We start from the raw sequence: 18629 nt of genomic DNA, 5'->3' as shown, positions 1-18629 counted from the left end.
AAAAGAAATTTGCGAATTTTGTTACAATGAGCATAAAAATCGATTTGCGAGAGCTTTGGGGTAGCGACGATTCTGATGTCAGAAACAGAAAATTCAAAATGGTGTCTACAAAATGGCAACAATTTTTTACGAAATTGGCAATTTTTTTTACAGTCAGTATTAAACTCGATTCACGGGTTCCTTTTTGGTGTCGCCATGTCGGATCCGCCATCTTGAATTTTAAATTTTCGACGTCAGAATCAGAATCAGCGACCCCGAAAACCCCCTCGTAAGACGTTTTAAGCCAATATAAAAAATGAAATTTAGCCAAGCACAGTCGTCATATTGGATCCGTCATTTTGAATTTTAGACTTGCAACGTCAGAATCAGAATCAGCGACCCGGAAAACTCCCTTGTAAGACGTTTTAGGCCAGTATAAAAAAATTTTTACATTTTCGATGTCAGAATCAGAATCAGCGACCCCAAAAACCCTCTTGTAAGACATTTTACTTATATGTTTATATATTAGATCCGCCATTTTGAATTTTACATTTTTGCATGCGTTTGTTATTGGATCCGCTATTTTGAATTTCACATTTTCGACATCAGAATAAGAATCAGCGACCACGAAAATCTATATAAAGCAAAAAAATCGCGTCGCAAAGGGTTAATATACAAACGCTCGATCCCTTCGCGATCCTCTACGCCCGCGATTTCGCAAACAGGATAACACTCCGCCCAAGCAGCAAATGAAGTTTTATGAGATGACTACCAGTGCAATCCACGTTTTATGAGTAGCTATAAACCAACCATATAGCGTAATTTGCTACTGGCGCGGCGACTAGGTAAACGTTTTAGCACTTATAAATTTACAAACGCAGTCTCAAGAGTGAACCTACAAACGCCCGTGTTCGCGCGATCATGAATCGGTTACACCCGAAAGTCGTTTCTCTCGGCCCTAGCAGCATAGTTGGACCAATAAAACGATGATGCTCTTACCCACTAGGTCACGTTCCATGGTGTCATGTCCGGGAAGTGATACGGAAGCATTTGAACCTTATATCGAAAATTAAGTATAAGAATCACGGACCGCGCGCGATCATCCAAGAACACACGTGAATGGACAGACGGTTATAAAATCGAATTTGTTCACGCTAAGTTGTATACACGCTACCACACGCGACATACAAACGCCCACCACGCAATCGAACACGTTAAGGTACGAACGCTCGAGCCGTTCGCGATGATACACGCGATCGAGAAGTTCTTATCTTACGCCAGCTCATATCTGAACGGTGTAATAAATATCACATTCAGAATCACGGCCTGCTGTAATTGGCCTTAAGCAGTGTTTTAGTGGGTGGTATTTCCCGTCTCGTCTGCAATTTTAGTGAGTGTTTCTGAGGGGGAGCCCTTCCGAGACCCTAGCTCTACAGCTCTAGTAGTACAACTCTCGAAAACAAATGTGGCGTTAAGTGTAAATTGATGCAAGTATTTTCTACAATATTGTTGACAGTAAATCACCATCCTTCATAGAATTTAGCGAGATCATGCGAACGAGGAATATTAAAGTCATCATGTACAATTAAGGGTAAGCAATGGGAATAATTGGCAAAACTGTCTAACAAAAAAAACTATTACCGATAATCCATAGTAACAAGCAAAGTTTGGTGCTCCAGCCACAGAAATTGCGTGATAATACCGGACATAAACCATTCATTAGTGACCTTGTTTTACGATTATGTAAGCTACCTGATTGGGACACCCTCGCTATCACTGTTCATGTCAACCTGTTCTAGGAAACACTTGTTTTCGACAGCCAGTTGTCAGCTTAGCTTGCCTAAATGAAATAACTGTGACGAGTATGTATGTATATATCTACGTATATTCGGATACAAAATCGAATTCCATCAGTACCTACGATGGACTCGGCGATGGAAATATTAGTAGATTTATTTACTCCACGACAGTAGGAAAAATATTTCCCACATGCTGCGGTTTTCCTCGACAACAGCTAGGAGGCATCTGACATGTTCACCATCAATGGTAGATGTGGGGCTGCTGTTATGCTCTGGTTCTGACTGAGCCGTCGTCTGCTAAAGGTGAACGAAATTATTGCCATGACGGCGTGTGGACTGGACGGCAAAGCAATTCGCCGGACTGGCGCCGCCGCTTGTGTCTGTGTGTGTGATGATAAATCTGGTTAATTGAATGCTAAAAATGAGGACAAAAGTGATGTTTTTCGTACTTATGTACTTTCTTTGTAGATGGTTTTGTTTTTCGCGTAGGACTCAAACTTAATTTAGAAGAACAATATCCAAGTTGTTTTAAAGTTAACAAATTTTGAGAAAAGAAATCATGGACTGTTTCTTCGATTTAAAATGAAACAAATAGTTAGAAAAATATAGAAATCAATCACGATGTTTGTAACTAAATGCTTTATAACACAGACGAACATATTGCAGTTATGATAAAAAAATATGGCAATATTTTGATTGGATTTTCTTATTTTCGGGATGCTGACCACGCATCATTTGCGCCTGATTAGTTTTAGTAATGAAGAACTCTAATGCACTCAAGAAATTTTCTCCCATTTCAATAATCATCGCTAAACATCATTTTCATTTGCATTACACAAACAACAGATTGAGCTTTTTCATCCCCCTTCTTTCATGGAATATTTTATTTTCTTCTATACTATACAGACCATCGTTTTAAAAGCATGCTGGCATGTTTGTTTGACCAACTTTTAGCACTTCTAAGCTACAGCAATCTTGATGGTATAAATACTCCGCACAATGGCTAGCTAAACAAATTTATTCCATCATGAATATTTGTTCATTATTTCACCGCTTAACCGAATCCGTTCCATTGGGTTCCCCTTCCGGGCCCCTCACTCACTCCCACTTATCTGAGCCACATCCGCATGCGAACTCCATGCACTAGAAAATAAAATCGCACCTTCTCTTGCTGAGCGAGCGTGATTGAAATTATTTATTCATACATTTTGAATTTTATTATCAGTCATTCGTTATTGTTCTGCAACAACAACTAAAAAAAATCGCGAAAGTAACCGAGCAGAGAAGGCGAACATTGTGTACAATGCTGTTACCATATCGCCGCTGCTGCTGCTGCTGCTGCTGTCGTCGCGGTCGGTAATAGTCGCTAACAACTCACCAATGAACGCGGCACAGAAACCGCACTGCGATAAGTGATAATCTCGTCGCTTCACCAGAGACCCAGAGTACATATAGACTGCTTGCTTTTCATTGCTTTTGTGCTTCGACACTGAGGCGACCAGTTATCGGGATTTTGAGGGCTAGGTACGGAGGCAAGTCATGTCATCATCGCCATCATTATTATGAGCAGCATCATCCCCATCGTGCACAATTGGCCGCTAACGGATCTAACTTATGGCTCCTGCTTGGAACTTCGACTTGGCGGCTTACCTTGCAGACGATGACGGTCGAATCTATCTCGGAGAAATTTAATTAAATTTGCATCGTTTCGAAACGAAGGATATGAAGATGAGTTTCATTCGCGGTGCTCGGATAATAAAAAATGAGAGTATTCGTCGTTGGATCAAGCGGAACTTTCCCCATCGGCACTTGAAAAACAATTTAGTCAACAACTTGAGTTAACTTTTTATCAGTGCAATTGATTCGCTCATTTATCGCCAGTGAATGAATCGTATTAAGAGGCGGAGGAGGAGGTCGTTGACCGACGAACAGCTGCTGCTAGTTGACACTATTTATTCACTATCGCACGCACGGAAAGAAATTGGTTTGCGAACTGCGTGAACCTGATATGATCAACAACACGAAAATAATGCGATGAGATAGGATTCGATCCAGTACAGTTTATGAAAGTATGTGTTTAAGAGCATTCCCCATGTGATTGCGGGAAACCGATTTTTTACAGTGCATAATAGATAGCAAATGCACCCGCACTCTGGTCAACAGCTGCAACTGCCTTTCATTACGTTTTCCCGGTTCTCCGTTTCAGTTTATCACCAACTGCAGGCGGGATATGAAACCAGATTATCAATAAACTAAACTGTTTGGACGAGTCTATATGGTTGGTGTTTCAAATGAGAACTATTTTTTAATCAATGTTTATTGGTCACGGCACTGTACTTGTCACGGTATTTTTTTTTAGTTTTTATATCACAATTAATAGTAATTTGAATGCCGATAAGAAATTTTAATGATTTTGAGACTAAAGGGACTCAGCTTGACGAATAGGGACATTGTCTGTGTGTGAGTTTGTTTTCAACCACCGAAGACAACGGTTACGGAAGCTTGTCAAACGGCGAGATAACATGGTTCTCACAAGTCTCGTATATCATGTTTCCATGAGAGTCTGTGTATTGATACCATTTGGTTCTTATACCGAAAACGACTCAGTGCTATCAACCTTTTGTCGATAGTAGCAGAAAGAGAGAGTGCGAACGGATCCAGGCTTGAAACCACTACCATAAAAATGAATAGTTGATCGAACATCAGTTCCAGTACGACTTTAATCAGACTAGTATCGATGGTCACGGGTCAATAAGTACAAAAGCTTTACCAAGTCTTCATTTTTTAATCTAATTTCGAGTTCCTTTGTTGTCAACAGGAAATACTTAATTAGTCATAGAATTTGCGTTTCGACTTCGTCTCATCAGTATCCGACACTAACTTACTGATAGGACTAAGCTAGGGCCGAATCGACGCTAGCTCTAAAAAAACGGAGACACAATTTTTGTTCCTGAGCAAACCCCTAGTCAAGCGTGATGTCCTGTGAGAAAAGAAACTTTTAAGGTTTTAAACAATTTTTTCCTAAATGGAGAAAAAATAGTTCGTACCTAAATTGTTCTCCACTAAGGGGAGATATAGCATAGTGAAGAAATAATTTCCTGCGACACTTGACGCTATCAACACAATTTGTCTATTACGTGTTATCATCACGGGTAAGGAAAGACTCAAATCCAAATTTCTAACAAATATACGCATTCCCAAATTAATAAAAGTTAAATTAGTAACAACTTCTGATGGCCGGCTGTCCGGAGTTCAAGTTGATTCTGACGGAATGCGCTCTAGACTATCGCTTATCCAGGGTCTAAATATTTTACAAATAACTGTAAATATTTATTCTAAAATCCTGACTAAATATCTCTCACTACCGTCGAGCGGGGCTTCTTTGCGCACTATTTATCAATTTTTCAATTTTGACGAATTATAACTCCTTTAATAATCGATGGATTTGTATCATATCAGCACAGATTTATTGTCATCGTGTATGTATTATTTATGCCAAATACGAGCAGAATTGGTTTACACATAAAAAGTTGTTCATATAGCGTTCAAAAATATTTTTTGTGGACTAACTGGGGGCTACTTTGCACACTTCTTGAATTCGATATAAAATAAAAATCAACCAGTTTTATTTACTTTCATTGAAATATCATTAATTTATACTGATATCAGAGGCTTTTTCAACAATAAAGCCTCACGCATTTATCGCATTTTCTAAAATCAGTGATTCATTTTAATTCAACATTTACAACGTTACTTGTCAGAAAAACTTGAGTGTGTTGAGACTGTTTTTGTTTTTCGTATATAAAAAAGCAAAAACATGAAAAATGGCAATTTCAGTTTATTTCTAGTATGTCAGAATAGGTTTTTAAGAGCATTTAAAGATTTTTTGAATTATCAATTATAAAAATAGCCCACACGGTGGGATTGAAAATTTCGCAAAATAAAAAAGTGAAATAAGGGGCTATTTATGACGTATGTTTGAGTGCTAAATTGATGGCGTAATTAGTACACAAGGCCACGTTCTCAAGTTATGCACTTTTTATGTCAAGAATTCTGAAATAAAGGTTCGAAACCAATTTTTTCACGGCCAAGATCACATTATTTCGCAACCACCAACTTTGGAGGTTCAATGTCTTCAAAGAAATTATACAACATAATACAGAGCATCTCTTGAAAAAAAAACAATTTGGTAATTAATTCTCTTGGACATAATTACGGAGAATATAATCATAACATTATTTAGAGGCTTGGTATCTTCGGTAAAGTTGTTGATAATGATATTAAAAACAACTTTTTAAAGAAACAAAAATCTTCAAATGTCCATAAAAACCGATCCTTCCATACTAGAAACAAACGAAAAACGCAATTTTTCATCACACAAAAACCTTCAAATTCTCATAAAAACCGATCCTGACGTACTAGAAACAAACGGAAAACGCCATTTTTCATCTTTTTCTTCTTCTTTCCGAAAAACAGTATGTAGTCTCGGTACACTTAAGATTTTCTGGTTTGTTGGGCAGCCTTATTTTACGAGCCTCGAATCACTTTTATCAACCCTTGAAGTGTTTTGTTTGTTTTGGTAAACATTGTTAAGAAAAACGACATATGCAACATGTTTCAAAGACATGGCTCTACAAATGTCAAAGGTAGAATAAAACTAATAAAAGCGCGTCTGTTAGTAAATATTGAAAAACTAAAGTGTGCAAAGTAGCCCCACATATCCAAAGTAGCCCCGCACGACGGTACCCAATGCTTGGTACGCATGCGAGTGTGACTGAGTCGGGGCCTTCTGTTAAGTAAGTACCACATCAACACTTCCTTTCTAATATCCCAAGTCACGGTAACGATGGTCGTGACCCGAGGTTCTCGTCTGGACTAGGACAATTTTATTCCCAAACATTATTCCTAAAGTAGTCTATGTGAAAATAAGAGTCATCAGTCTGCAATCAACGACGACAACGGTCAAGAAATATCCTTCATTTTAGTTTTTCTAAAATAACGATAAATCTCCAAATTTAGTCCTTCTATTATTATTTCTCGTTCTTAAAAGTCCCCTGTACTGTATTCGCGGAGCCGACCCTAACCAGAACGCTGCCACGTGATCGCCTTGATCCTCACCACTGAGCTTGCAACAGTTGAATTTGAAGTGAGAGTGGCCTAAGGATGTGACCCCTGTTGGATTCCTGCGGGTTCGTCGTCGTCTCGCTTCATGATGTCCAGCATGCTGTTAATCTTCTGTTTGCATAATGTTGCAAGATTTTGTTTTTTCCTTGTCGTCGTTGTCCGCCTTCTCTTACCTTTCCCTGACTCGATTGCTGTTACTCCAACGTTAGAATAGCTGAACGTCTGTTCCAAGCAAACGTCTCCCTTACAAAGAGCAAATTAGAATAAGTTTCACTTGCTTCCATTGCTCAATTCAATAATATTTCTTGTTAAAAATACTAAGTTGTGGCAAATCCTAATCCGTTAAGATTTCGGCAGCTACCTAAGTTTTCAAAATGACGCTGTCCAAAGTCTGCTATGATTCTATTTGCTTTACCGCCGCCATTTTTTTACCCACTATACAAGACTATACCCCTTACATTATCTGTTTAAGAAAATATATGGGCATGATAACCGACAAATTGCAAATTTACTTAATAAATCGCATTATTCGCAACAGTTTTTTTTTATTTCGATTATAGAGGTTTTAACATTAAGGTCATTCGTCTCTTCGGGTTAGAAAAATCTCTTATGAGAAATTTCTAACCCTATGTGCGGGGTCGGGACTCGAACCCAGGTGCGCTACGTACGAGGCAATCAATTTACCAACAACGCTACGCCCACCCCTTCGCAACAGGCTGTGCACCTATAAAATTTAAAATAGTTAGCTATCAAATCGGCGATCGGTCTTTTATGGGTGAAGATTTTATCTATAGGTAAATAAAACAGACGTTACTTGCGTTGCGTTGTGACGATGATTTTGGCGAATTGCACACTGACTTCATCATGTCTGACTGCTGATTATCTAATAAGAGTTTCTTAGGAAATGGTAAGTAGTAATTCATACCAATCCGACCCACATTAAAACCTCAACAGCATGATAGCCATCATTGCCGGCCGCCCCCATCTTCATCGTTCACGGGGAAGGATAAAGCATAAGGTAGACAGGAAGAGTTGATGCTCCACCTACTTAACGGAAAGACGACGATTCATCAGACTCTTCCATAGGTGTCACGGAGTTGGTAGTTTGGAAGGGTATCAGGTCTAGGATTCGCTCCAAGCAAGCGATGCGACCTATAAAACATATTTTATTAGGTAGTTGTTTAGTTGACTCGAAAAAGAAAAGATCTTGTTTAGTTTTTAATTCTTTTTAAACTCTGGGTAGCCGGCTACCGAGAGTATACTTTGTTCCCTAAACAAAAGCAACTCCACACAGCCGACCGTGGGAGTATTGCCTAGGTAAGCTAATCTTATCTGCGTAATGGGCCGGATCACTATTTATTGAAACAGTATTTAGACGGAATTTGTTACTTCTTCTCTACGATATATTTATTGGTTTGAAAACTACCGAGTGATAACACATTATACAGGCAAAGATAGCGCGAGATGTTATAAATCATGGAAAGTATTTCTTATTTTCCATGTCGGATTGTTTTTGGAATACAAGTATACGAGCGATAATAACGAACACTGAAAGGAAATATAAAGGATTGTTAACCTGATGCACGGGCTTGTTAGCAATAACGGAGCTTGAAATTAGGTTCATAAAAACAGACGCGACGAATTTTCCATACGTATTGACCCGTGATTATCGATACTAGTCAGATTAGTCGTATTGGGGCTAATTTCCGATCAACTATTCATTTTTACGGCAATGTTTTCTCGGCTAGATCTGTTCGCACCCTCTCATTCTGCTACTATCGGCAGAAGGCTGATAGCACCCAGTCGTCGCCGGTCTAAGGACCAAATGTCATCAATAGACTTAAACTCGCGTGGAGGCATGAGATAGGAAACTTGTGAGAATTTTGTTATCCCACCATTTGACGACCTAGGTAAATAAAACAGACGTTATTTGGATCACAAACAAATTATGTCGGCACATAGCGAATAAAAAATGTGTTTCTCTTGCTTTTATTGCTCAATTCAATGATATTTCTTGTTCAAAATGCCACACTTTGTGGTTGGTCCAACCATGTTAAGATTTCGGCAGCTGTCTAAATTTTTAAAACGGCGTTGTCAAAAGTCTGCTGTAATTGTACTTGCTTTGTCACCAGATTCACCGCGCCGCACCGCACTGTTGTTTGAATTCCGCCATTTTTACATTTTAGATGTTAAATTCCACAGATGGATGCACACTTACTTCCACGTCAGGAATAGCCCAGGGAAGTTGCTTGGGGCCGTTGATGTTTTTGCTTTACTCCAATGCTTCACAGTCGGCGCGTGATCATTCAATAACACACGCGAATATACAAAAGGCACACGGTTATAAAATAGAATTTAAACACGCAAAGTTATATACACGTTAGCACACGCGACATACAAATGCACACGCGATTGAACACGTTAACGTACAAATGCTCGAGCCTTTCGCGATCTCGAGGTCTATGCCCACACATATCTGAACTATACAATGAGTCTCACATTCAGAATCACGGAATTTTTATTAAGGAATAACAAATCTTTTCATTTTTCATAAAATCGAATTTTTTTATTGCTTTATCTGAAAGTACAACTCTTCGAGAATGTTTTCCCAAATTTTTATAGAGATCCGAGAAATAGATCGAAAGTTACAGCGCTTCCAAGCGCGCTTCGTCTACCAAGAGCAGTGGTAATTCGAAATTTTAAACTCGATTATCTCGAAATGTCGTTTTGCTTTTCTTTCTTTTTTTTAAATTGATCGTAATTAATTTTTCTCGTGCTTTAACGATTGCTTTTTATGCATAAATTTTTGTTTTATGAATAAGAATTTTTTGATACAATTTAATACATTTACTAAAAACGTTCTCGAATGCATGAAAAAACTTATTTATTTAACTAATCGTTAAGGTACGAGGAATACTCATATACTAATGCAATTTTTTTGAGTTTTGGGATTTTAGATGATCTAATGTTCTTCAATCGCACCGCAAACCTCTTAAAAAAGGGTTTCGGGGAAAAAGCCATAACTTCGCCAAATATCAATATATTTTTATAACCTTATGCTTGTTTATTTCACTGAAAAATATACTACCAAAATACTATAATTTTTATGTAATGAAATCATTGCTTTATGCCTTTATGTAAATTCAAACTTTCTTGACATTTTTATCCCTAAAAGGTATGTAACCCCTTAATCCAAAATCCCATTGAAAAGAGTTTATGTCATTAAACAAATATTCTATTATTACTTCTTTATTTTCTTGTTAAATGTTGAGGAAGGATCAGGGAAACAAATAACCACCACAACATTATGTATTCAATTTTACATAATTATTTATTTATTTTTATTTATAAGATTTGCTTAAAATTATCTTCTTGCATGCTATTTTGTATTATTTACATACAAAATACAATATGCAAGGAAAATATTTTTGGTTCATCTTATGTATTACAATACCTTTTCGCCTTTACTTTGCCACTAGGAATATGCACAAAACTGTGGAATTTCTGTGTATCAGACTTTGTTTTGGCGTTATTATACAGTTCTTAGAGTTCTGCTGACATTTTGTAGTACTGTTCAATTAATATGTAGCAGAAAAATAATTTTTGATATTTTTATCAGTTTGTTCAATTGCCCAGTTAGATAATTTTCGGGGAGTTGTTGTGGTATTTTCATAGTCGTTAGCAAGACTGGCTCCTTTTGCCATTCGCTTGAGAGTGCCACCAATAGCATCACAGGGTCCTTTTCCATGGGATGTTGCAAAAATGCCATTCTGTACTTAATTCGTACTTTGACTGAAATCTACACAAGCTTGCGAAGTTTTTCTTATTTTTGTATTGTGCTGCTGCTCCATCAGACATAAAATAAATTTTAGAAAAGTGTCAATTGTTTGATAAAATTTATCATTTTTGAGATGAACAAATGAACGGCAGTCTTCCAGTCCTTCAGTCTTCATTCAAGTTTGTTATGAATAAATATCAAATTCGTTACTGATACTTTTTGCATGTATCAGACAACTAGCAGCTGGGAAAATGGATCCTGACATGATTATGACTTTCATTGGTTTAGTTTGCGATAAAACTACATTGAAGAAAAAAATTCAGTTTGCACAAGAAATAGTTTTTTTCAAATAACATTTTTTTCTTGAAAGCCCAACTTGAAATTTTGACGGTAGGTAGGGAACATAATTACCTACCTTGGAACAAAATTTCATCCAAATCAAAAATGTTTTTTATGTAAATCGACTTTAAATTTTTAAAATCGATCTTTTTGCAGTGTAGGAGTCGATGAAGATTTTTTTCAATATTTTTATTCAAAAATTTGACTAATTTTGTGAAAATCACTCCTACAACAGTTTTTTGCAGGATTTGTCATTTTTAGACTACACTCAAGTTTTTTTTTACGCGGTTTTTTTTTGCGCGGTATTTTTTTACGCGGTTTTTTTTTACGCGGATTTTGAAATTTACGCGGTTTTCATTTACGCGGATTTTGAAATTTACGCGGTTTTCATTTACGCGGATTTTGAAATTTACGCGGTTTTCATTTACGCGGTTTTCATTTACGCGGATTTTGGAATTTACGCGGTATCCATCAATGAGGTTCCCTTTATCGCGGATTCTTAAATTTAAGTGGTCTTCATTTACGCGGATTTTGAAATTTACGCGGTTTTCATTTACGCGGATTTCGAAATTTACGCGGTTTTCATTTACGCGGATTTTGAAATTTACGCGGTTTTCATTTATGCGGATTTTGAAATTTACACGGTTTTCATTTACGCGGATTTTGAAATTTACGCGGTTTTCATTTACGCGGCTCGTATCCCCCGCGTAAAAAAAACCTGAGTGTATAGTCATTTGAAAAAAATTGGTAAAAAAAAGTTTGGCCCTTTTCAAAATACAGTCTAGATCATTTTTAGAAAAACAAAGTATGCATAGTGGATTTTTGTGACAAAGTTCTCATGTACAGAAAGTTTTATTAAAATCTGAGAGGGTGCTGCCAACATTTGTTCGAGTTGGCGCGAAATTCGTCCTTTCTCATATAGAAAGGTTATGCAATCACTCTGAAAACCGTCAACCTAATCCCGGTTTTTAGATTGGCATAAGGTTTCTTGATTTTAACAGGGGCGTAGTTGAGGGGATACGGAGATTGGTTACACCCCTCAGACCACCACCCCATCCAGTCCTCATACCCCTCTCTCAACCCCATATTCTTTGAACCACCACTATATCACAAAGCATACAAAATTAAGCTGGGGGGTCGTTCGTTCGTTGGATTTTCGCCCTCCTTACACATCCACTCCCGAATGACAAAATGAGTTAGCAAACAGATAACATTGAACTAATGCTGATTAGGCTAATTAAGTATGATATTTTTTTGTTACAAGTGTTTCACCGTCGTCACAAAGCTCATCAAGTTCGTGGCTGGCAAGCCGTTGTATATAAGTGCAAAGTGTACTAAGAATGTAATAGACATTTTCCCAATCATGTTGAACATAACCAGCCACCGAGACATAGTTGAGAGAAATGAGAAAGGCACAATTGCGCTAGGTGGATCAAAACAGGTTTTTTCCTAAACACCAACTACAAAATTACAAGGAAACTGCTTTATTTCAAAATAGCTGAAAATATTTTAAAATCCACCTTAGCATATTTATCATTGGGCATTGACCGTAGCGATTGTCGGCGTCAGTAGGTTGTCATGCCAATCTTCTTGTGATGAATTGTATGATTTTCCTTCTTTAAAGCATGAGCTATTTTTCTTATTTTACTATTGCTGCATTTACTCAATTTACTCGCAACGAGGGTCTTGTCATGTCCGATTCATCAGTATCAGCAATATGATTGAAGTACAATGCTCTAATTCCGTTTTTCGCTTGAAGCTCGGTAAATCTTTCGATATATTTAATTACCAATTCATAATTTCGGCACTTCAAGATTGATCGTATGTATCGAATGCGAACAATCTAAGGCAATACGCAAACAACGACACCCAAATTGGATAATATGAGTGTTGGTAACGGAACGAAAGCGAAAGTACCCGTATTCCAACAGCAATCATCGTTGTTTGCTACAACCTCATCAGGCTTCCAAGGTGAACATCGTTATTGTACAATGAAACATAATCCTTTGTTGGTATTTAGTTGTCAGGTACCTAATGTGTCTCCCCAGGTGCATTTAGCATCGAACCAAACCAAATAATCATTCTACCTATTAGCAGAAGCCAGAGTTGAGTTGGATCTCGTATCCTTAGAAAAAGAATAACCAACTCGGATTTCTCTCAATACCCTGCTTTACAACAAAATTGAACTAAAATAGTCTAAGGTAATGGTCTTTCCAAATCTATAGCTCTGGGTCCTTTGACAGAAAGTTGTCTTAGCGTTTATGTATGTATGTGATAACAAATCGTTAGCCTCAACCCATTACGATAATTTTCTCCAATTCTATTCTATTCATAACCAAGGAAAACCAGCTTTCGAGCACAATTCGTATCGACCGATTGTAACAATCGGTCGATACGAATTGTGGTCGAAAGCTGGTTTTCCTTGGTTATGAATAGCAATGATTGTTACCTGTCTTGAGTTACGTGTAAGAAACTATTGAATAAATTGAAAAAGAATATTTTAACATTCTTCAAAAAAATTTATTTGATGTTGTTTGACCCAGAAGCATTTTGATAACAACTAAATGCTACTGAGAATTCCATTATCGAAATCGGTGCGCAGTTTTTCCACGAAACGCCGCGCACATACTTTCCATCGTGTCAAATATTCGTTACATTTCTATAGCGCATTCTTTCGACAGTGTTCCATGGAGAGCTTGTCAATATCATTCTCGATAAACCTTCAAAACACCGGCACCAATAATTGCCTTTCCCCTGAGACAATTCCTAGTCCCACTAAAAGTGTCTGTTCCAATTTTGAACCAAATCGAACAAGTATAGGTACCAGACCTACGTGCTACAAGATTGTATGAGGTTTTTCGATCAATTATATGGAGAAAACCCAGTTATTTATATTTTCATCATAGATGGTATTGTCCACATTAGATTATCATTGTTAGTGAGAATTGACTGATCCAGTACCATACGCCACTTGGTCTCGTCCAACATTAGCTCAGGCATCACTTCGTTTAAAGTTTCGTAACGTTCGTGAAGTTGGATCGGTTTACGGTCTTCAACAAAGTTGTAGACAATAACATTGTCTTTGAGATTCTCTGATGATAATCTGATTCATACAGTGCCAACCAGTTACAAAAATGCGAGCAAGTCAGTTTTTCATCATGTAAGTCGTCGTTTTAACGTCTGTTATTTAGATTTGTCCAATTTGGTTTAAATTTCGACCAGACACTTGTAGTGGGATTAAGAATTGACTGAGGGCGGGATGGTTTGAATATGAATTAAAAATTTTGGAGTAGTCTATTAAACGCGCTTTGCGCCATAATACTCTGTTAGCTACCGCAGGCTGACAAAGTCGGTTCAAATAATTGACGAATTAGAGTTAGAAAAACGGAGGAATGCTTTATTAGAATAAATCACATTCAGTCCAACATATCGTTTTAATTTAAACTTTGTTTCTCTCTCTCTCTTTCCAGGTGTTGGAGTTCCTCGGCCGGGGCACTTTCGGCCAGGTGGTGAAATGCTGGAAAAAAGGCACCAGCGACATTGTGGCCATCAAGATCCTCAAGAACCATCCGTCGTACGCACGGCAGGGCCAGATCGAGGTGTCGATACTGTCCCGACTGAGCCAGGAGAATGCAGACGAGTTCAACTTTGTGCGGGCGCTCGAGTGTTTCCAGCACAAGAACCACACCTGTCTGGTGTTCGAGATGCTCGAGCAGAATCTGTACGACTTTCTGAAGCAGAACAAATTTTCACCACTGCCGCTCAAGTACATTCGGCCGATCCTGCAGCAGGTAGGTGTTTGTTTATGTTTGAATGACGGGTTTCACGACTTCAAATGAATTTATTACTTTCACAAAAAATACTTTGTTAATATCCTACAGCTTGGACGATGTAATCGTTTTCACCGTAATTACCGCACTGTATTTTTCTAAAGGCGAAAGATTTCCGAAAAAAGACATATAAAAGGAAGTCGTCCGCCCAAAGGAGCTCATTTTCCCATTTTATTCAATCTTTTCACGAATCGTGACTGCCTGTACCGTGCAGAAATTGCTTCACCTAAATATGTCGTAGGTGAAGTAGACATGATAATTCCATTGAGGACGAAAAGCCATTCATGGCAACGCAACGGCACGTGGCTAGGTCCGCAGTCAACGAATCGATTTTTCTTCTCGGTATCCTAACAAAAAAAATAAAGGAAAAATGTGGATCCACCCAAACACCCCCCATCTGATATGCAAACAAGTAGGGTATGTGATCTAGCGTCACCTCAATCCAGCTGAAATATTTGAAATCTGTAACTGAGGTAACTTGTAACATAGGGTTTCGTTCGTAGGTTAAACGAGAAGCTCGGCAGGGTTATCCAAATAGGCTTAATACCCCCAAGGTTCATTGGCGGAAATAACTGCTGAGTCGAACAGCAGAAAGGAAATGGAAAAGTAATATACCCATCCCTAAACATCGGGGACCTTGGGTGCCTGTTCCTATAACAAGCAGTGTCTCGTTTTTTCGAGTAATTTAAAAACTTTTCGCCGCATTCGTTATGAGTACATGCTTAAATTCAGCAGAACTGTTAATGAAGAAACTTGTTTGGAACAGAAAACTGTCGCCGTTCTGGTCAAGGTCACGCAGCTCCCCACGTATATAACGCGTTACGAGATACTGCCTCAACTATTTTGTTCTTCCAAACAACAACAACAACAGCAGCTGGTCACAGTTTCATGCTATTTGATAAAGCAGAACAACCATTCCCAGCCCTAGCACACTCAGGGCACGAAACACAGCCACGTGGACGATAAACATCAATCCATCCCCCGCCACCCGAGTGGGAATTGCAAATTAGCCTTGGACACTTGGTCAGAGTTCTGTGAAGTGGTACTGTTATACACTTGTGGTCGAGTGCTGGGTCAAAGCTGTACATGTGCTTTTTAATCAACAACTCCCCAACCCGGCGCACCACAAGAGAGAACTAAACCGCATATTCATATTTGCTACTGTGAACTGAAACAAGAAACGTTTGTTCTTCTGATAAAACTTGGTCTCAGCCGGTAAACCACAAAGTCCATGGTCAACATACACAGCGTTACCTAAGAGGCCGTACACGTAAGTAAAACCATGTTCTATTTTGGTCAGAATACTGTGTAATACAATGTTCGATTTGGTCAGCCACTCGGTAGCTGCTACTAATATATCAACAGTAGTAGTGGTAGCAGCGAACTAGTCATCCCAGTCTGGTTGGCTGATAATAATTTATGTACTTGCTTTTGCACTTTGTTTTATTGCTTCTTTGCGAACATATTTGTCTCCAGTGCGGTCAGTCGTTTACTAGATTGATGATGATTACGCTTATCTATTAGTCGATCTGACCGGACGGGGACGGGGGGAGAGGAGTTCAAGTTCTTTGCTGGATCTTATTACTATTTTTATTGATGGAAAAATACAGAAAACAAGCTAACAATATGAGGAAAAAATTGGTTGAAATCAAATTGGTTATCTAAGAAAACTGTTGCTTCACTTTTTGAAACAAAAAGATATCTAGTTTCTGGAGTTTCATTGACTGGCACTGTTATTCAATATGTTCGATTGTGTCAGATAAAAAAGTCTGAACATTCAAAACCAATATAAATTTTTTATCAGTATTTAATGAAACTAGTGATGACTTGAAACTAGTTTAAAATATTTGAATTGTTTTACTCATAAATATTTTGGTGTTTGCGGAGGTTCCAGACTAGGTGTCGTGTGGCATCCACCGGGTTGAAATATCTCAGTCAAGCAATGATCCACTAGGTTTCTGTTCTCGTATCGTTTTAGGCTACAGAAAACAGTAGTCCCTAAGCCAAGGTTTAGTTCCGTGCCGAGGACTGAATCATTGGAAGGTCTAATATATACCAGTCGCGCACGAAGTATTATGAGTTTTGGCCTTGCAATGTTACGCGAAATTCAAAAAAAGAGTCATGTCTTATTCAAAGCTGATATGGTTCACTATACACCAAAATTTCCTTTTACTCTTTTTTACGTAATATTCAATTTACGTAACTTTTTTGGAACTAAATTGGAAATAACGAACTCTTTTTTACCAAGTTCGTGATGCAGTTTAAATACGTACAGTACAGTATAAGTTGTATACAATTTAAAATATTCTTAGCTAATTGTTATTAATAAAATTTGGATATTTTAGAAATGAGGTTGACAAGTGCATGATGGAAAGCGATATCGGATACCATCTCGAAATTTAAGATGGTGACTTCTGGTTTGGATCGTTCAATATATATATAAAAGTCAAAGTTTGTATGCATGTGATTTATAGACTCCCAAACGGCTTAACCGATTTCCATAAAAATACATACACTGTAGGCATTTGTTATGGAGTGTTTCTGTGCTATTGGTTGGGGATTGCGTTTTCCTCCTATTTCGTTGAAAATCGCACCAACGCGCGATGGGTATTAGCTAGTTCTCTATAACCTCAACAATATGGGTATTTCTGGAACAAGATTTACGAGTAGATGACGGAAATCGATGTCTGCAGCCAGTATGAAATCCAAACTGCGACTTCCAGTTGAACTAAATTTTGAATAATCTCAACAATATAGGTATTTTCGTAGTGAAGTTGACGAGTAAATGACGGAAATCGATGTGTTAAGCTGTTTTGTAATCTAAGATGGCGAATTCCGATTTAAATAGATTATCTATAACCTAATCAATATGGGCATTTTCAGAATGGGATAATTAAAGTGTACATAAAGGGATAGTGATTAGTGACGGTATGGTTATAGAGAATTTCACTCAACCGGAAGTAGCTAACGTCACTCATCGATTTCTGCCATGTACTCATAAAGCTCATTTCAAAGTACCCTTATGGTTAGGGTTATAAAAAATTTCGCTAAGCTGGAAGTCGCCACCTCGGAATCCAAAATCGCACAAAATTACCATTTCTATCATTTACTCGTAAAGCCCGCTCCAAAAATACCCATTGTTATGGTTATCAAGAATAATGCTCTACCAGAAGCCGTTATCTTGGATCTCAAAATGGTTTCAAACACCTATTTCCATCACTCTTAAACCCATTACAAAAATACCCCTATTGTTGGGGTTAACGCGGATATTGCTCAACCGAAAGTCGCCATTTAAAACTGGTGTCAAACTTCCATTTTTATCATCTACCTGTCAAGCCTCTATCAAAAAATACCCATATTGTTGGGGTTATCGAGAATATTGTTCAACGTGAGAACCTAATTTTGGATTCAAAAATGATGCAAAAGATCATTCTATATTTCTCTTTGGTGGATAAAAATTTGGATACAAACTAACTTTTCTCCGCTGAAGAGAAATTTTTTTAAATCTGCCTTTGTGCGTTAAGAGCACAAAACCTATAACTAAATTAGTTATAGAGTTTGCATTTCGACTTCGTCTCATCAGAATTCGACTCTAACTTAGTAACAGGAACAGGTGCTGCGAAATTTTAAAATCAGTTACCTGTTTCTGCTTGTATTTAGCGAAACCAACATTCAGATTCACAGCCTCCCTCATTCTTTAACTTTCCAACTGAATGAAATTTCATGCAGAATCGAATGCTTGAGTGCAGAGGAAATATAAATTCCTTCACCAACTAAAGC

The 18629-nt window shown here is 37.8% G+C and overlaps 1 protein-coding gene across 7 annotated transcripts in view; it reads left to right on the top strand.

Moving 5' to 3' along the window:
• Positions 1-18629, top strand: part of LOC131689788 (homeodomain-interacting protein kinase 2) — a 252797-nt gene that overhangs the window by 194936 nt on the left and 39232 nt on the right. For all 7 annotated transcript variants that reach the window (XM_058975086.1, XM_058975080.1, XM_058975083.1 and 4 more), the window contains one exon: positions 14490-14810. In XM_058975086.1, coding sequence (XP_058831069.1) covers positions 14490-14810 — 321 coding nt within the window. The remainder of the gene's footprint in view (positions 1-14489; positions 14811-18629) is intronic.

This window comes from Topomyia yanbarensis, chromosome 3, assembly GCF_030247195.1.
Source record: "Topomyia yanbarensis strain Yona2022 chromosome 3, ASM3024719v1, whole genome shotgun sequence".
NCBI lineage: Eukaryota > Metazoa > Arthropoda > Insecta > Diptera > Culicidae > Topomyia > Topomyia yanbarensis.
Note: the sequence above shows the minus strand (reverse complement) of the source record. Positions and strands in the feature narration are given on the sequence as shown.